This window comes from Natator depressus, chromosome 3 (genome assembly GCF_965152275.1).
Source record: "Natator depressus isolate rNatDep1 chromosome 3, rNatDep2.hap1, whole genome shotgun sequence".
Classification (NCBI taxonomy): Eukaryota; Metazoa; Chordata; order Testudines; family Cheloniidae; genus Natator; species Natator depressus.
The window spans coordinates 23,842,529-23,863,019 of record NC_134236.1 but is presented as its reverse complement, the minus strand read 5'-3'; the positions used below and the strand labels follow the sequence as shown (position 1 = coordinate 23,863,019).

Below are 20,491 nucleotides of genomic sequence, written 5' to 3'. Positions count from 1 at the left end.
CTTGGAAAGAAAATGTTTTGAAATTTTCCAAAAGATGTTTTTTTGTTTAAGGGGAGGGGGGATCACTACCTGTGGGAGGGAGTTAAGGTGTGAGTGAAAGTGGGGGTTTCCTCACACAAATTAAACAATTTTTAATTTATAAGATGAATTTTTTTATGAAAATGGAAATTCTTCACAAACATTTCTGCTCTGGCTGAAAAGGCATTTTCTGAGGAAAGAACTTGGGAGAAAAATTTCAACCAACTTTGTGATACTTGTGAATGGGTGGAGTTTGGTTTTCTTTGTGTGTATGAGTGGATGGGGTGTTGGGGAAGTTGATTTTTTTCTGTTTTTCTCTGGTTTGGGGAGCTTGCTGGATTTATTCCTGTTTGTACCATATGTTAAAAGTGTCTAGAGTCTTGGATCGATGCCTTTTTCTATATCATAGACATTGAAATGAATAAGATTAAAAAATGAACAATTTATATGCCAGACTAGTCCTTACTCAGGTATAATTTCCACTGAAGCCAAGAAATTGAAGCTGCACAATTTGCCTCTTCTGGGAACAAAGCACCAGTGGAAATTAGTAGATGCAAGCAGAATGGCCCCAGAATGCAAGATGAACACAGGCAGGAGCAGCAGCTGCTATACCACATATATAAGATTACCAGCTCATGCAGAATGGGGAGGGACACTGGCTACCCCCATCAGAAGGGTGTAAGGAAAAGACAGCTGCCTGCATACACTTTCTCCCTCACCTTGTAAAGCCATTCAAGCAGAGCCAGAATCTGCCCTTAACTGTGGGCATTGTGTCTATGGACCGTCTTTGACAGAACATTCACCTCACTTGCACTGTCTTTGATTTCCAAACTGAAAGCAGTGCTTGTCCAAACAAGATGCAATAACCAGCCTTTTGGGGAAGAGCCTGTTAAACAGCTCCTTGATATGGCATGAAAAACCAAGTCAGAAGCTCCAGCAGCGTGCAGGGTCTACGGTACCAGTTCTGAAAATTGCTTGAACAGTGACTTTGAATCAGCCTCAGAGATTAAAGTGCATATTCGTATGGGAATTTAGCTTGTCTGCAGCATGTTTTTGGATTGACACAAACACATAACATGCAAAACTGCAAACTAATCAGGATTACACAATCCTGCAAGGTGCTGAGTACCTCCTCTGGGGTGTTGGGGGCAGACCATTCCCATTGCCTGCAATGGGAGTAAAAGGGGCTCGGCACCTGAGCCAGGATGAAGCAGGGTAAAGCAGCACTGTGTTATAACACATGATAAGATGGTAATAAAAGGAAAGGAAGGCAACAAAAAAAGGTCATATATCTCACTATAAATCACTGAATGGACACGGTAACATCTGAAGTAATTTACTTAACTGCTGTAATTATTAACTGTGACCTTAAGGATTGAGACAGTCCTTACTTGAAACACTGAGTCCTGCTTTTTTACACCTTCTCTGAAGCAACATATACTAAGAGCTCCTTTATGCGGGAAAGGAGGACAGCTGACTCTTCTAGTTCGGCTGCAGATCCGAGTGAAGGGATGGGGACTTTAAGGCTGAAGCGAGAGATTGGACTGATTAGCGCTGTGTCGTTAATTGCAGGCACCATGATCGGGTCTGGGATCTTTATGTCTCCAGAGTGGGTGCTGTACCATATGGGTAGCCCTGCAGGAAGTCTCATCATCTGGGCTGCTTGTGGTCTGCTGGTCATGTTTGGAGCCCTGTCTTATGCTGAACTTGGGACCATAATTAAAGAGTCAGGGGGGGACTATATTTATATCTTAAGGAATTTTGGCTCTCTTCCTGCTTTTCTTTTTGCATACACTTCCATCATCGTGGTAAGGCCTGCCAGTGTGGCAGGTGTCTCTTTAAGCTTTGCTGAATATGCTGTTGCTCCATTTTACCAAGGATGCTCAACCCCTCAGGTAGTGATCAAGTGTACGGCCGCTAGCTGTATCCTGTTTTTAACCATCATTAATTGTCTCAATGTGAAGCTGGCCACAGCCATTATGAACATATTTACAGCAGCCAAACTGTTAGTTTTGCTGGTCATTGTAATAGGCGGAGTGGTGTTGCTCATCAATGGACACACGCAAAGTTTCCAGGACGCCTTTCAAAACACAACTGCAGGGATTGGGCCAATCGGAGTGGCATTTTATCAGGGACTGTGGTCCTATGATGGATGGAACAACCTGAATTTTGTGACTGAGGAACTGAGGAAGCCTGAAGTGAGTGAATTATACTGATTTTACTTATTTGTTTAATTTTGCTAATAGCACCCTTGATTTTTTTAAGCTAATGAGAGGGGCAGTACTGTGTCCAGTGGTTAAAGCACGGAGCCACGCAAACTGGGCTCTGTCCCTGACCTGTGTGTGATTTTGAGCAGACCATTTAACTTCTCTGTGCCTTATTTTCTCTCTCCATAAATTGGGGATTAAAATAGTGACCAATCCTTGGTTGAATGGAGCCATGTGAGTGCAGAAGTATACAGAGCATATTTCATACCAGTGCAGCAGCAAACAAGTTTACAGATGTAATAGAAGGAGCACAATTCAACGTTAATCTAAATTACAATTAATATCTTACATTACACAGCACTTCTTCCCAAAGAATTTTAAACACTGAAAGGCAGATGCCTTTAGGGTGAAGGGAGACAATCTACGGAAGTACAGCACACTGTTCCATAGCACAGGTAGCTGAGGTAGGAACAGGAAGAATTTTGGTCAGGTACTCAATACTTGTAATATCTTCAGTAAAAGCCCCTGTGTTTATTATTTGATAGTTCACAGATGTTAGGGCCAGTAGGAACCATTGCAATCATCTAATCTGATTTGCTGCACAACACAGGCCAAAAATCCTCACCATGGTCTCAGTCCAGTTCCCAATGGACAAGTATTCACATCGCAAAAATCCGTAGGACAGTTAGGGCTAATTGTCACCTCTGAACTGTGATCTAAATGTGATCTAACTCTTGGACATGTTGAATGTTCAGCAATAGACACTGATATTTCATCAATTTCAGTGAAATGTTCATGGAATGATGCAACAAAACAGGTGATATTCAGGACTGGCAGCAAGTAAGCTATCGTTACAATGATCAAGAGTCACGCAACAGATTAAAGTACAATACGTCTTTGTAAATGCATGGTTTAATCATTCACTTGACAACATAATTATAATTTTTTTCTCCATTAGGAAAGGAATGCTTTCTGGTGGGAAATGATAGCTTGTAATCTTAAAGAGTTGTGGTTAAACAGATGGCACCCTTGAAAACTCATTATTCAGTCATAATTGGACCCTCAGATACTAACCAATAAATAAATAAGAGACATTTTATGAGAACATGTTGGGAGGTAGTATGTCTGTTGGGTAGGGCATTGGCCATGGGGTTCAAGAGACCTGGATTCTATTCCTGGCTCTGCTACCGACTCACTGCATAACCGTGGGCAAGTAATTTCACCTCCCTGTGCCCCTGTTTCCCCGCCCACCCTTTGTTGGTCTTATCTATTTAGATTGTAAATCAGTCAGGGCAGGAGCTAGCTATGTGTTTGTATGATGTCTAGCCCAAGGGCACCCTGATCTCAGCTGGGGTGTCTAGGCACTATTGCCATACAAGTAATAATTATAAGTGTAACTGACCCCCATCTTGTCTCAGATAGGCCTGTGCAGTGGAACATGGACATTTGGTGGTGTTGGCACATACAAACATTACGCCACAAACTTTGGAGCAAGTGTTGTCTGCACAGCTATAAGAGCCATGTGGGCATTTAACAGGCTCCTTCCAAGAATGACAGTCCCTCTGAAAACAAAAGAGATCTTTATTCCCAGGGCAGGGATAGAATGAAAGTCATAAGTTAGTGAGAATGTTACACTAAACAGCAAATGTCATTAGGGTATAACACAGTTAGCAAATCCTGCACTAGCTACTGGTCACACTAACTCTTTGGTTCAGACCAGTACAAACTGGCATGTGTCTGTGTGGTCTTTTTGGAGGAATCACAGAGGTATTTCCAAAATTGGGCCTATCGGTGGTGCAGATGTGTCTCCTCTTTATTCCTCAGCATACGGTCTCTCTAGCAGGAGTCTCCCCGTGATATAGACCCCCTCCTGGAGACTTCAATTCTGTACCAGCACCTGCTGTACCCCCGGTCTCTCTCTCTCTCTCTCTCTCTCTCTCTCACACACACACACACACACACACACACACACACAAAATAAAACAATTCTAAACAAATTAAGCTAATTCTCCTACAGGATGGGAAGGAAGGACGAGATTGATATTGTTATTCATATTTTAAACACTTAATGGTGCCAGATACTCTGATTGTAGATCTATCTAAATACCTAGATAGATAATGAGTGGGTGTGAGGGCGCTGATGGTACACGTATGGCTGCTCCTGACCATGGCCTTCCTCTGTTCCCCTCACTTCTACTCCTGATCCCTTCCTCTCCACCCCCTGGCAGTCACAGTTGTAAAGAGAGTTTGTAAGCACATGGTTGGGGAAACAAACAATTATACATGAATGTCCCAGTGGAGGACCTTGGTTATGGACAGTTATAGTGAACGTCTGCATTCAAGGCCTGGTCTTTCAGTCCTTATTCAGGCAAAACGCACTCAAGTCAATAGAATTGTTGCCTGAGTGAGGACCTCAGGACTGAGTCCATTGTGAAGGTATTGTGTGAAAAACATGATTTCACTTTGGCTACATCTACACTTAAGAGTGTACGGGGCTACATGTGCTTATACTGTGTATCCCGTACCCATGATGAATGTCCCCATATGCCATGGTGGGCACTGGTATATGCTGTGAATGGGCATATATCTGCATCCACACTGCCCCTTTTTGGCATGTGACATTAGTGCTATCCCAGAGTCCTGTGCATCGCACACTCTAGGAGCCACCTTGCTGCGTTGTGCTGGTACTGTACCCCGCCTTCACGCACTTGACAAAGGCAGCTCCCACTCTTCTCTCCCTTCTGCCAAACTGTGTTGGAGGCATGGAACAGGTCCAGGAAGATGTGGTTCTGCTTCTGTTACTGCTTGCAGGACAAATGTTCATGTGGTGCAGTACCGGACAGTGGATGGAATCAGTCCAGAGAGCTGTCAGGGGGCGAAGATGGCTGGCCCAGAGAAGGAATGAAAATCCACTCAGGTCCCATAGAATGGATGGTTTGAATGCTGGGATCATGATGGTATGCCATGAGTAGACCACCACTTCTGGTCCCAGAGAAGTGGCACAGTGTGGTGGGATGACATCATGTTGGAATCCTGGGATGATGACCAGTGCCTCAGAATTTCAGAATGAGGAAGCAGACCTTCATTCAGTTGTGCCAGGAGCTTGGACCAAGCCCCCAGCACTAGACCACTCGATTTCAGAATCCCATACCAGTGCAGAAACAGATGGCTATTTCCCTGAAAGGGAAATCAGGCAACACCTGGACAGCTATTGGTCAGTTGCCAACCAGTTCAGGGTTGGGAAGTCGACTGTTGGGATGGTGGTTGTACAGATATGCCAGGCTGTCAATGCTGTAATCTACTGATGTATGGTTGGCATAATGCAAGTCTCTGAAATTATAGCAGGATTTCAGAGGATGGCTTTTCCTAATTGTGTGGGGCCATGGACAGAACACGCAGCCTTTCACCTTTCCCACTAAAAGGGGCCAGTGATTATGTGAACTGCAAAGGTTACTATTCACTGGTTCTCCAAGGCTTGGTGGACCTCAGGGGTCAGTTCATGAATTTAAACACTGGACACACAGGGAAGGTCTATGATGCCAGGGTGCTCAGGAGATTGGGGTTGTACTGCAAGGGAAAGACGCAAATTTATTCTTCCAAAACGATGTGGCTATGTATGGTGCTTCTGTGCTGACATTTATTCTGGGGACTCTGCAGACCCACTCCTACTGTGGCTCATGAAGCCTCACCCCGACATCTCTGACCCAAGAAAAAGAATTAAACTACAGACCAAGTAGCTACAGTAGTAAAGTGCGCTTTTGGGCAATGACTCCGGACCCATCTGGATGCCAATGTGGCCAACAGGGTTTGGATTATCGTGGTGAACTGTGTTTTGTTTAAAGTATGTGGGGCTCAGTGGGAATACTTCCACAGCCAGCGGGCACAGGACAGAACTGCTTTCCGAAGCCTGTACAGGCAACCCCCATCCATGTGCGCACTGGGCCAGCAAAATTCATGATGCTGTGAGCTCACAAATAATGTCATAACGAGGAGCCAGACAGTGAACTGGGACTGTGCCATGGTACACTGTTATGACAATGTAGTACTGCTTGATAAGCACAATAGAGCATTGCCACATACTTCTGTGGCAGGATACCTTGATTTGTGTTGATCCCCTTCAGTTAATGTTCTAACTGAAAGCAAGACAATTGGGAGAGGACACTCAGGGTTAACACCTGTGGTCATGGTTTTATACTGTGGAGACTTTTAATACACTTCAGTACCATCACTGAGCAATGTTTTTGTTTCATGTTAACTGCTCTGTTTGGAGTCGGTTTATGGGGAGTGTGATGGGGTATTCACTCCACACGAGCCCGGAAAGGATTAATGTGGCCCAAGAGGGCTTAAGTAACCTTGTAGGCCACACCTGAGGGAGAGTTAGGCTTGATGAGCAAGCACTGATTGAGGATGAAGCCCAGTTGGGCAGGAGCAGGCAAGCTGGTATAAGGTCAGGAAGAGAGGGCAGAAGGAGGCAGTGCTGTGGAAGTCTGTGGTTACTCTGGGCTTAGAGAGGGAAAGAAGGAAACTCAGGAGAAGAGTAGAAGCCCTGGGATCCTGGCCCTGAAAGAAGGGTTTAACCAGAAGGGTGGTGGAGCAGAAGCCTGATAGGGGTGGAGTAGGAAAAGGCTCAGGAAAATGGCAGCAAGGTTTAGGACGATGCAGACCTTGGCTGCTGGTTTGAGGCTGCCTGGACGGGTCCCAGTTCCCCTACCAGTCACTGGGGAAGTGGCACAGTCTAGGCAGTGAATTAGAAGACTGCCTGAGACAGCTGGTATGGAGAGACTTTGACACTCCAGAAGGGGAAAACGATAGTGACTTGGCCACAGGGCCAAGCCGTGAAGGGGGAGCACTCCAATCCCTGGAGCATGAGAAGGGCTGTATTGTGAATGAGAAATAGGAAAGGGCATCAGACTGGGCAGGGCTATTCCCCAGATGCAGCCACAAGGAGGCGCCCCAGCAATGAATAGAAAATCTGTTACAGGGACCACTTAAATATTGATACAATAATTAAAAAAAAACAAAAAACCACCCCAGTTCCATAAGGTTTTGGGAAGGACTTAATACGTTCTTCCTTACAATTCTGCCACAGTATCTCCAAGCTGTCATCAGGAGCTATGCATGCTCCCATGCTATGACTGCTCTCATGGTTACCAGTGATAACTGTTTGGGGGTGGGGGAGTCGTTAAAGTGCTTGGCATCAGGTATCTTCATTGTTAGTTAACGTTTGTTTCCTTTTTCTATATTCTCACTTAATTAACAAAGACAAAGACTTTTCCATAAAATTCATGTTGTCTGTTGTGGTACTTTGGACAGCAATGGTTATTTCACTTCATACTTCACTGCTATGAACTCTTTAAAAAACTAGGTAATTCATGGCTGGGGTGAGGTGAGGGAAAAGGCGGTAGGGTAGGGATGGAATTATTCACATTTCCATGGCACTGGTCTCTTACAGAAATCACTCAGTCATGAATCCACTACCTCACCCCAAACCTTCAGGAAGTATCCCAGTGACCATACTTAAGAAGGTACACATGCAAGTGACTTGACCAGTAACTTCCATTAACACAGGGGTCTCAAACTCAGTTTACCTTAGGGCCACTGCCAGTCCTCAAATCCTCCCAGCGGACCAGGAATGTCACTGAAGATGGTGTTCAGAAAAGAAAACATTTATATTGTATTTTTTATTTCCAATATCTTAGAAATAATAAAACTGTCATACAACTTTATACAATTCTTCGCCTGCCAGAGAGTTTTTAGGGTTTGCCGGACACCTGGCAACGCTTCAGTTCTGTCAGTTTGTTGATGTTTGGCCAAAGTGACTGAGCAGCTGAAACCTTCCGGATTGCAGCAAGGTGTGCATCAGATAGTTGTGTTCGGTATATTCATTGTGGAAAAAAGTTTCTCACAAATGTAAGTACTGCCAAACAAGGACATGATTTTTCTGAAGGTTTTGCAAGATTTGGGAAAGATGGTGGTAGCTGTCTGAAGAATTATGACATCTTCGGTTTCTCTGAATTTAGTCTTTAAAGATGTGTTGCACTGCATATCAATGAGTTCCATTTGTAAATCACATGGTACTGTTTCCTCATCAACAGAAAATGGATTAGCAAACATATCGAAGCTTTCTTTGTGCTTTCTGAGATCTGCAAACCGCTGATCAAATTCTTGCAAAAGCATGTCAAGCTTAGTAATGTATTCAGAACCACTGAACTGTATTTCAGAGCCGAGCTCTTCCACAAGTGACTTGCATGCTGGGAAATGAGTGAGAGTCCCTGAGAAATCTGATTTTTCCACAATTTTTGTTTAGTTGTAAATGCTCTCACATTATCATACACTGCTGTCACCAGCTGGCCTGGACCTTGCAGCTTCAGGTGTAGGATATTCAGCTCTTGTGTAACGTCAACAAGGAAAGCAAGATCTGTCATCCAGTTGTGATCTTCAAATTGTGGTACAGACATTTAATTTCTTCCATGAATCTTTTCACCTCTGTTTTCAATTAAAAGAATCTCTTTAAAGTAGAACCCTTGCTTAGCCAGCACACCTCAGTGAAGTAGAGCAAGTCACCTTATTTAGATTCAATTTCCTCCAAGAAAGCACAAAACTGTCTGTGCTGCAAGCCCCTTGAGCGAATGTAATTCACACATTTCACAACAATTGACATGACATTTGTCAGATTTCAAAGATTTACTGCACAGTGCTTGTTGGTGAATGATGCAGTGTAACGCTATTGGTTGCTCAGCGTTTTGCTCGGCCATCTTTCTTTGTACTAGTGCTACCAATCTGTTTTTTTGACCAATCATTGCTGGAGCCCCATCAGTGATTAAGGCGGCTAACAAGTGCCATGGCAGACAGCGTAGTTCCAGTGCTTCTGTGAGGCAGTGAAAAATTTCACTGGCCATTGTCCTACCACGCATTGTTGACAAACTGAGCAGTTCTTCAGTTACTGCAAAGTTTTCATCAACCCCTCTCACAAATATGGCAAGCTGCGCACTGTCAACCAAATCGGTACTCTCATCAATTGCGATTGAATAATATGCTCTGCTACTGTATTTGGAGATAGGCTGATATTGCTGAAAACATCTCTCCTGTCGGGACATACGATCTCACTGACTTTAATAAAGCATTGTTTAATAAATTCACCATCCGTAAATGGCTTCCCACACTTAGCTGTCATTTCACTTATGACATAACTTGCCAAAACTGCTGACTCTGACTCTTTTCTCAGCTGCTGCTGCTTCGTGAAGTCTTTTTTCAATTGTAAGACCATCTTTGCTCTCTCTCTCTTCTCCCTGATACTTATCATATTGCTGCGCATGTTTCGTTGTGTAATGTCGTTCGATAGTGTCGTCTCTTAAAACAGCAACCTTGTTTTTGCAGATCAGGCATGAGGCAGTCTGTTTGTACTCAAGGACAAAATAATCAACAGTCCACTTATCTTGGAATTGGGGGTGTTCGTCGTCAATTTTACTTTTTTTCTTAGGTTGAGACATCTCTCTGTAAGGCTGTTTACAAGCAACGTGTGTGTGTGTGTGTGTGTGTGTGTGTGTCTGTGTGTGAGAGAGAGAGAGAGAGAGAGAGAGAGGTGGGTTATTATTATCCCTGTGTGACAGCTAGGGAACTGAGGCCTTGCCCAAGGTCACACAGGACATCACTGGCAGAGGCAGTGCCAAGAATAGAAACGTGGTCTTTCAGGGGCCACCAAACACCTTCACCAACACCATTCTACCACGAGGCAGTTCCTGCTCCAGTTTCCCACACTCCATGCTCTGCTGACCGCAGGACCTTGTGGGGCTGGGCCTCCTTGGGCACAAAAGCGGTTGAGGAGGAGGCACAGTCATGGCCTGCCCACTGGTCAGGTGCAGGGGGTGAGGCGCATGGCTGTTACCCTAAAGAGATGGGGCAGCGGGTGGGTCTAACCCTCCCCTGAGTCTCTGGGATCATGCTCCCATCAGGGTCAGTGCCTCCTGGTGCTCCTGCTGAGATGGCCTCTCCTATACAACCTACCAACATTACGTGGGACAGTGGGTTAAAAAGTAAATAAAGGGCCTCATTTCATTACACAGACCAGCAGTGCCAACAGCTGGGAAGAGTCTCTTTCCTTTCTTCTTATCTTATCTGCAGGCACATTGCCTCCATGCAGGCGCCGCTCCTGGAGCTCCCCTTGGCCACGGAGTCAGCACTTCAGGAAGGGAGACGGAAGCAGCATGCCCCCTCGTGCTGTCATTGGCGCCTCACGAGTCACACCACCTCCCAGCCCGTTTCCCACCCTTTTCCCTCGCTCCCTTGGCCTCATGCCACCCCAGCTGACTCTGCCCGGCGACTAGTGGGGCTGCCTCCACGGCTGACTCTGCCCGGCAATTTATGATGCTGCCTCCATGGCTGACTCTGCCTGGTGACTAGTAATGATCTCTCTATCCCTTTCCCCCAGCCAATGGGAGCTGCGGGGGGCGGCGCCTGCAGCAGACAGAGCTGGCAGCGTGGCTGCTTGGGTCTCTCCTCCACGGCTCCACCGGCAACCGCAGGGGTAGGGAACCCCTTGCAGGGAGCCGAGCTGCCGAAGTGAATGTCCCCCAGGCCACAGACATCAAAAGTTTTATGAATGACACGTTGCCAAGTGCAACCCCTGGGAGGGTCCCAGGAGCAGCAGGATGGAGCAAGTGAATCTTTCCAGCCCACTCCCCTCCTACCCCGGGGCGGCAGCCACGAGGGCCAGATGAAAGAAAATTTTTAAAAAGTTTCCAGGGGCCGCAGTGGGGAGGGTCTCAGGCCACAGATGGCCCGTGGGCCGGGACTTTGAGACTTCTGCATAAACATATATACATGGAACAAGAACGGTTTGTAACAGGAACAAATGACCCCCCCCCCCCCAAAAAAAAGCCAAATTCCCTTACAAGTAGGCAAAAATTACTTTAAGCAAAGACATCTCCACAACCTTTTCCTCTCCTTGGGAAGAGGGGGAATGCCCACAGAATATTGTGTGGTGTGACAAATAGGGACATCTCCTGTATGGCGTTTAGGGGCCAAACACAGGCTGTGCTAGGACTGGACTGAGGTCCCTCAAGAGGAGTTTTTGGTGACTGAGGAGGACATGGTGCTGGGCGTCCAGCATGCCCCTCCCCAGAAGGGAGGGAGTTGGGATTCACTGTCACAGCAGCAGCCTGGGCTGCTGCTGGAGGAGGAAGAGGTAGTGTTGCCTGTTCCCATAAAGGAGGAGTGGCCCCAGCAGGGGGCAGGCCCTGAAAGCCTTCCGCTACCAGTTGGACTAGGGGCTGCATGAGTGCATGATCCTATTCCCTCTGTGCAGGCCCTGAAAGCCTTCTGCTACCAGTTGGACTAGGGGCTGCATGAGTGCATGATCCTATTGCCCATGCTGTCTCTCCATTTGCAGAAATGCCTCATCCTGCCTAATAGTCTGATCCTCTCTTGCCCTAGGAAAGTCCAACTGCCCCTGACTCCTGCCTACACCAACAGGCAGGTCCTCCAGAGTCCTTGACATCTCCCTTTGTTATGTCTGTGGTGCCCCTCTGCCCTACCACCAGAATGGGTTCCCTCTCAGCAGCAGAACATCTTGCCATGTCAAAGACCCGGGTAGCATTATATTTCATTTTTTCCTTGGATGGGACCTAAATCCCCCCACATAACGCAACTGTACTGCTGAAGGCCACAATATTGATACTTTTTAGAATCCAGGCAATGCAGCTGTTACAGCCCCCTTCTTTCATACTACTTTGGCAGCCCACAGGGAAGCAGCTGAGGTTAAAAATGCTAAGATACCTGCCTTACTTTTATTAAAATGCAATGTTTACAGCGTGTGGGGTGGGTTCGGTTCCTTCAGGGGTCATGGTACAAGTCACCTTTCTGTTCTTTAAAGGCTGCCCATCACTTGGAGAACATAGCAGTCCTGAATATACCAGAATGAAAAAGACCGTTCTTTCCAGTACTGTGGAGGGCACCCGGCCACCTATGCTAGACAGATGTTTCTAATAAGGGTGACCCCTCTATTGCTGAGTGGAAGAATTTGGCGAGCTACAGAGCTGGACCACACCCATTTGCCCTGCTGTTAAACCCAGGGAACCAGCTTGAATATTTGCTGAATTATGCCCTCAGGGTGGAAATTTGAGAGGAAATTGACTAGCTAGCAGACAGAGTTTCCTTCCCATGGTAAAGGAACAAAGAACAACAGAGAACATCCACTCACCCCATAACTCATCCCACCCGCCGCATCACCAGAAAATCCAACCCATGTGTTCAATGAGCAGCACTGAAAGGGACAGGGAAACTACAAGCAGTGCCTTTTCTTCACTGCACCTTTGGAATAACACCTCTCCACTACTAAGGGACATGGGATGTGTCAGAACTGCCAGAGAGGACACCTCACTCACCCCCACTTTTCCCCGCTTCTGCAGAGTGACTCAGTGTAGAGGCCACATGCCAAGGACTGGGAATGGTAATAAACATTTGCAATGGTCATAGGGAGAATAGACTGCTCTGACTTTCCTTGGACCAACAAATGGTTCCCTTTCCCTTCTTGGACCCATACCCAAGCCACCACCTCTCCTCCCCCTCCATGCAACTCCCATTTGCAAAGGGGAGGAAGTAGAAGAGAAGGAAGTGGGGCGGGTTTCAGTCTTTGAGCAACCGTAACCATAAGTATCATAAAATTCAGAGTAACAGCCGTGTTAGTCTGTATTCGCAAAAAGAAAAGGAGTACTTGTGGCACCTTAGAGACTAACCAATTTATTTGAGCATGAGCTTTCGTGCATCCAATGAAGTGAGCTGTAGCTCACGAAAGCTCATGCTCAAATAAATTGGTTAGTCTCTAAGGTGCCACAAGTACTCCTTTTCTTTTTGTCATAAAATTGTTCTTTTCCCATCCCATCCCTTTCCCTTCGGTCAGCTTGGTCCAGTCTCTATCTCTGTTCAGCGTGCTGGCCAAAAAATGCTCAGACACACAGGGACACAGGAACTCTGTTATAGCCGCTGCTAAATGTTTTACAGTGGTTCGTGGAAATTCAGTAAAATAGGTTATGGCACAAGAATGTACATGTGACCATGTCCACTCTCACCCTGTCAAATGTTTTGCTGTGCGTCAATTGTCAATGAAGATTTCAATTCCAGCGTGAGCTGGCCATCTGCAAGAGGCAGCTGTAAATATCCATTGCTGTGTTGGAGCCCTTAGCTCATCCTTCTTTATCTCTTCCCTAGGTGAACCTTCCAAGAGCAGTGATGATTGCCATTCCTTTGGTGACATGCCTATATTTGCTGGTAAACGTGAGCTACTTTGCAGCCCTGACTCCAGCTGAACTTCTGTCTTCAGGCGCTGTGGCCGTCAGCTGGGGGTGAGCTATGCGTGTACTAACGCTGTCACTGCGGCCTAGTGGCTAGGACACCCAACTGGCATTCAGGAGAACTTAGTGCTACTCCCAGCTCTGCCACTGGCCTGCTGAGTGACCTTGGGCAGGTCACTTCACCTGTTTCCCCACCTGTATGATAGGGATGACACTAAGGGCATTCTTCCAGTTGGTCAGGATGACTGCCTCTGCTGGCCATAGCATTGCACAACTAGTTAAAGATGAATTAAGGGAGTGAGACTGATTGTCTTTCTCTGTCATGGTTAAAACCATTTGCTTTTGCATGATCTGTGGCCTTGCTGTTTTATTTCCCTGTCACTTAGGAATAAAGTCCTGGGCAACTGGGTCTGGGTGATCTCATTGTCAGTTGCGCTGTCTTCATTTGGGTCAGCGAATGGAACTTTTTTCAGTGGAGGCCGTGTGTGCTATATTGCTTCAAGGGAAGGCCATATGGTAAGGGAGTGGAAACTGTCTATTTAGGTTCATGCTATTTCCCCCTTAATGTGAAGCAAAAAGGGGGGAAAGCTTCTTGAAGCCATTTACTGATATATAAAGGCATCTGCATTGTTTGATTTTCCCCTCCAAAGTCTGTTTTGTTTTTTTAAAAACACATGTATTAGAAATATTAGCTCCTAACTCCCCTTTTGCTGCAGGATTTTAGAAAGCTCTGTGGATTGACTCTTCAGTTGCTGCTGGCCCAGCCGCCACTGAAGTGGGAGGTGATGTGGAATCAGACATTGTTCATAAACTCTCCCCCTTAGGGTTTACTGCAGGTGGAAAAGTGCAGCTCTGAGCACCAGCAACACAGCGTACAGACTAAGTGTGGGCTTCTTTTTACCCCCAGATCATCTACCGTGGTGGAAATGCCTGCACATTGCCTACATTCGTGCTCACACCATTGCTGGAGTTGAAGCTGCACATGTATTAGATCAGTGGTGGGGTGGGGTGGGGGGAAACGATCAAAAACATTGAGTGTAGACATAGCCTCAAAGTCTTTCACTCTTAAGGGTCTCTCTCAATGGTTAAAGTAAATTGAAACAGGGTGGGGCGGAGGGGAGGGGAGCTGTGAAGGACTGCTGATCCCTACGCCAAGGAGAAGAAGGGAAGCTATGTTCTTTTTAGCACCCCCTAATTATAGTTCTTGCTTTCCCTCATTTTTCCTCCCGGATGCATAAGTGTAAGACTCCACTTCCCCTACACTCTCAGCTCAGGGACTCTTCAGTGTGTTTAAATGCCTGGGCCCATGCAAACAACACAGGGAGTTATGTGTTGCATGTCCCCTTTTTAGAAATGAAAGATGGTGTCATCCATACATGGAAAGTTCTGGGATGCATGTGATGCTCTGGGCAGTTTGGGATCTGAAAGCTCTGAGCATGTGCGTTAACAGATAGTTCAGAATGTATGCAGTGACCCAGGTTTTCAGGCAGTAGGGTAGTATTATAACTGAGCACCTGATAGTCACTTCAGAAATGAGACAAAGTGCTCTCTTTAAACACTCCCAAGCAATGGAATCAAGCAATGGAACAGGCTAGCAAGTTATCCCACATTTTGTAACAAATCAGGGTTTGTTTGGGGGCTGGTTGCAGTAGTCTTTCATTTCTAGATGCTTAGTTCCACAAATGGTCCCACTGATGTCAAGTCCCATTGGAAAGTAACTGAAAGTAGCAGAGCTGGAGAACAATGAGGCTGCCCAGATGTAACAAGGCAGAATTTGCTTTTAGAATCTTTCTTTCTGGATCATTAATCATCATTAATAATAATCTGACTTGGCTTTCAGGTACCAGCTAGAGGCTATAGACTGACAGAAAATCCCATCTTTTATTTGCAGCCTGAGCAAATCTGATATGAAATCACTGAGCTACGATTAAAAATAGCCTTGAGGGGTTCCACGTTTACACCCTTCAGAGTAGAACTGCTTTTTAATTACAGTGCTTAGCTGCTGGTTAAGGGCCCAATCCTGAACTCTTGCTTCAGGCAAAATTCCCAGTGCAGCCCATGGCAGCATGAGTATGCATTTCAGAATTGGGCCCTATGCAGATGTGATTGTCTGTCTGTCACCTTTTGCTTTGACTTTCAGCCAGATATTCTGTCCATGGCTCATGTGAGATGCCTCACGCCTTCACCTGCTCTGATATTTACATCAGCCATGGCTTTAATAATGATAATACCAGGAAACTTCAGCAGCATAGTAAACTTCTTCAGGTATGGTTAATATTTCCATTGCCCCTCCCCCTCCCCGAATCTGTTTTTAACATTTTTAATACATTCTCTCTACCTGTGTGGAGAGAGGGATAGCTCAGTGGTTTGAGCTTTGGCCTACTAAACCCAGGGTTGTGAGTTCAATCTTTGAGGGGGCCATTTAGGGATAATGGGCAAAAATTGGGGATTGGTCCTGCTTTGAGCAGGGGGTTGGACTAGATGATCTCCTGAGGTCCCTTCCAACCCTGATATTCTATGATACCTGCTGCCTTCATTAGCTCATGTTATCATTTTCTAGCTAACAATTGTCAGAGGGAAGGGAAAAGTGTGTGATTAGCAATTTTGTGACGTGAATGCTGCTGTGATTCATAGTAATTTACAAATGGATCCATACCTGCTGTTTTCATAGATTATAAGAAGAAGCCACTGTGATCATCTCCTCTGATACTCTATATAATACAGGCATAGGATTTTTCAGAATTAATTCCTGTTTGAACTAGAGTATATATTGTAGAAAAGCATCTAATCTTTTATTTAAAAATTTCTAGTGATGGAGAATCCACCACAAACTTGGTAAATTGTTCTAATGGCTAATGATATTTACTCCATTTTAAAGTTTTGATCACTGTAGGTGAGAAAAATGGAGTGCATGTTGATAAGTGTTGGATTTAGGACAATTAAAAACGGCTCTTTTGTACTAAAGTTAATGATTCCTCTCCTTTTTAAACAGTGCACTTTCTTAAAGGTACATACAGTTGATATCTGAAAAGCAGGGCTTTTATATTCAGCTGATCTAATTGCTGAACTCAATGGTTGTAACTTTTTTTTTGTACAGTTTTACAGCTTGGCTTTTCTATGGCACAACTATTGCTGGTCTCCTGTACTTAAAGATTAAGAAACCGGAACTGCCAAGATCATATAAGGTAAAACTTAAAAACATTTATTTGTTGCCCATGGAAGTGAGAATGATGTTGCACCCTTGATAGACTTTACCAAATATTCTCTTTAATCCCATCTGGAAGGATTAAACATTAGGGCACTATGGAGACAGATAGCTACCTGCCTGGCAACACACTGCCCCTCCCACCAGTGAAGGTTTATCTTTAGTCCTGGATCTCAGACACTGCTTCTTCTTAAACCTGTGAGAAGAGGATCTAGGGAAAGGAGTGCTCTAAAAGGGTCTCCCGAGTCATTTTGCCATGGCTGGGGCACATGTTTGCTTCCTAGGGTACTGGTTCCCAAATACAGGTTAGCTCAAGGGATCCGTATGAAGTCCTGTTCTGGAGTCACCTGTACCTCTCTCCAGTGCCCCGTCAGACTGCACAGCTCCAGAGAAGATGTGCTGCAGGGCTTCTCCTGTTAGACGGGGAACTCTTCGGAAAGGGGAGTTTCTAGGCTTAGAGGGGATCACTGAAAAAGAGCAGGCTCCATTCACAGTCCATTGGCTTTTCTTTGGGATAGGGGCAATGTGTGGATCTTGGACCCCAGTGGGCATCTCCATAAGGTGTGGAGCAGGTTTAATATTTAAAGCTAGACTTGACAAAGCACTAGTGATGGAACAGTAGAGCACGGCCCTGCCCGGGCAGGGAGATGGAAAAGTCCCAATAAGGCACCTATCACCCGTGATTCTGTCCTGAAACTAGGACAGCAAACTCCATGTTGTTGGCTAAAGAAGAGTGAAACAGTGGAAGTGCAACCCCCTGTTCAGTGTGTTTTATGTGCCTGCCAGGTCTCAGTCCACAGAGGTAATGGGCCTGTTACAATTTTTAGATTGATAGTTTGGCTCTTTAGCTCAAACTGTAGCAACTCATGTCACTAACTCCTGAGGTTCCCTGGTCTTGTCTAACAGGGCAGTGGCCATAGAAGGATCTGTCCTTGTGACACACCATTGTCTGCAAGAGGAACATTTTCACACTCCAAGTAAAGCTAGAGTTTTTATTAGAATTTTGCCAGAAGGGTTGGGGCCCCGTTGGGAGTGAGCATGGGCTGAGGCGGGCAGAGCAGTGCTGCCGAGTGGTAAGGCTAGGGAGATCTGTGGAGGGTCCCATCCATGCTCTCCCTATTAAACAAGCACAATACCGTTGACTTTGGCAGTTCAATTCCCTCCTGAAAGTAGGGTATCACAGAAGTTAGAGATGGAAAAGAACAACTGGGGCATCTAACCCATCTCCCTGTTGGTGCAGGATTATTCCCTCTTGTTTATTTACAGGTCTTTGGTGAAATTTTAAATTAAGTTTAAATTTAATTTAGTTTAATTTAAATTTAAGTTTTAGATTGAATATTTTTAAAGCCAAACTTACAGAAATAGGCTACTTGGGCATCCACCCCTCGGTGCATGTGTAACCCCTGTCTGCTTGGTGTGGCACTCTTGTCTCCCTCTAGTGGCATCTAGACCATCTAGGGATGAATGAGTCTGCTACAGCCTTAGGCTGTATACCAAGCTTCAGCTGTCCCAGATTCGATCCTGCCTTTTGATGACCAGGTCTGTCGGCTTTACACATGCAGAGTCTCCCATTTTCAAGTACAAGTGGTCAGACACTATTATAGGATTTGTGGTTCTGTGTTCATAATCCTCAGTGTACCTAGAACATGCATGCAGGTTTAATGGCTGGCTGAAGAGTCTGTGCCCAAAGGCCCAGTTTTGGAAGGTGCTGAGTGCCTCCTGGAAAGTGCTATTCCAGTGTGGGTTGAGGGCATTCAGAACTTCACAGGGTCAGGCCTAGGATATATATGGTCCTTTACAGAGATGTTTTGCTTTCACAGGTTCCAATTATTATACCAATAATTGTGTTGATTGCATCTGTGTACCTGGTGCTGGCTCCAATCATCAACCAACCCCAGATCGAGTTCCTCTATGTCATCCTATTCATCCTCAGTGGTATCATTGTTTACTTCCCATTAGTTCATTACAAACACCATCCCCAGTTCTTACAGAGAGTCACTTTGCATCTCCAGCTGCTCCTGGAAGTTGCCCCGACGGCTAAGAATACGAACTAATTTAACATTCATTGTGCTACACTGTTGGCTGCTCCTGCTTATTTATTCCAATACTGAAGACCATATTTGTTTGAGATATATGTGCAAAATAGCTTGTTCATAGGGGAAGCAGAATAACTACATTAAGTAGGTTGGAAGAAAATGGAACACACACATCTGGTAGACAGATATGGGCCAATGGAAGAGTCCTTGTGTGTTTTCTGGGGATACCTTCTCCCTTCCACACACATATTCTGCACCCCTTACCATTCCTGAGACTCCACAGTGCATCATGTATATTTCTATCCTGACAAAGAGGGAGAGGAATTCTCATGAAGGATTCATACTTTTACTCAATCAAGGCAATAAGGTCTTATCACTGGTAACATACCATTATCCCTGTAGCAGGCTACAGCCATGAACCAGCTTCTCCCAGCAGGCCCTTTAAATTACTTCCACCCAGCTCTGCCCAGATTGGCCCCACAGCCTTACAAATAAACAAACCATGGGGGCGGGGAGGAACCTTCCACAGCAAAACATCCTTTGCTCCCCAGCCATCTCTGCTGGACTGAGGTTTTCCCAATGCTCCTCCACAGTTCAGAGGGAGACCAGTTCAGTCTCCCTGATCTGAGAGAGATTCACCAGCAGGCAGTCCTCTGTGTGCCTCCTGTTAGGAGGAAGAGGCAGATTATATGCTTCCCTCTTTCCCCGAACTTGCCCTGATTGGCTGAGAGGGAGAGGAGGCCTGTCCTAGCCTACATGACAAGGCTCCTTGAAGTCCTAGGTACTAAAGGGAACCACAGCGTAGGGGTTTTCCAGACACCAGGTATTATCCTGGGACTACTTTCTCCCTCTCAGCCTCTGTCTGTGTTGGTCGGTATATCTGTGCCTGCCACAGAGCTCCTGGACCAGGGGAGCTCCCCCTAGACTTCCCCCTCTGACCCTGTCACAGTGCCTTTCTGCTGATGATGCCACCACTTAGGGGGATGGCACTGGCACTATCAGATATAGATACAGAGATGCAGCCATTTTTTTTTGTATGATGTGATTAGGGCCTTCTGAATATGTTGCTCTTCTAAACCTATTGGATTAAATACTGGTTAGGAGGATTTTCTTTCACTACTATTTACATGAAACAATAGAGAAGAAACAAGGAATCATTTCCCACCCTGATATGTTCACTTATTGTAATTATTAAACACTAATTTCAAAAGCATTCACTGTGGTTGCTAGATATTGCCTTGTTACATTCTCTGTTCTTATATCTTAGTGATATACGAGTGACGGAAAGCCATGCTATCGCATGGGAAAGGCAATTGGACCACATAATCCACCATCTGTGCTGTTTCCCTCATACAACCAATGAAATTGTTGCATGCAAATTAACTGTAGAGTAAGGGTGGCAATTGGTTGAGTTACCTATGATATCACAATGATACAGGACTCTTGGCATGGCATACATGCCTTACTGTGGCTGTTCACTGCATGGATGTAAATCTGTAAAGTCAAAGTGTCTGAGAACTTAGAAATTGGACTGTAATAGACCAGGAACCCCAGTGATGATTGAACCTGGTGATATTCTAAATAAAGAGAGCTCTCAGCCATGCTTGTAGATGTTGCCATCACTTCGATACTGACTCAGACATTCTAGGCTTCAGAGTGACACACAAAGTAACAATCCTGGAATTTTATAATATAAAGAGCTTCTGAGGAAGGATGGTCGTGTGGTGGGCTGGGATT

The 20,491-nt window shown here is 45.5% G+C and overlaps 1 protein-coding gene across 1 annotated transcript; it reads left to right on the top strand.

Moving 5' to 3' along the window:
• Window positions 1-1,472: 1,472 nt before the first annotated feature.
• LOC141984282 (b(0,+)-type amino acid transporter 1-like) lies at window positions 1,473-19,554 on the top strand. The gene is made up of 6 exons (XM_074947220.1): window positions 1,473-2,216; window positions 13,431-13,564; window positions 13,900-14,029; window positions 15,654-15,778; window positions 16,611-16,698; window positions 18,539-19,554. The coding sequence occupies exons 1-6, from the start codon at window positions 1,473-1,475 to the stop codon at window positions 18,770-18,772; spliced, it is 1,455 nt and encodes a 484-aa protein (XP_074803321.1). The 3' UTR covers window positions 18,773-19,554.
• Window positions 19,555-20,491: the final 937 nt, after the last annotated feature.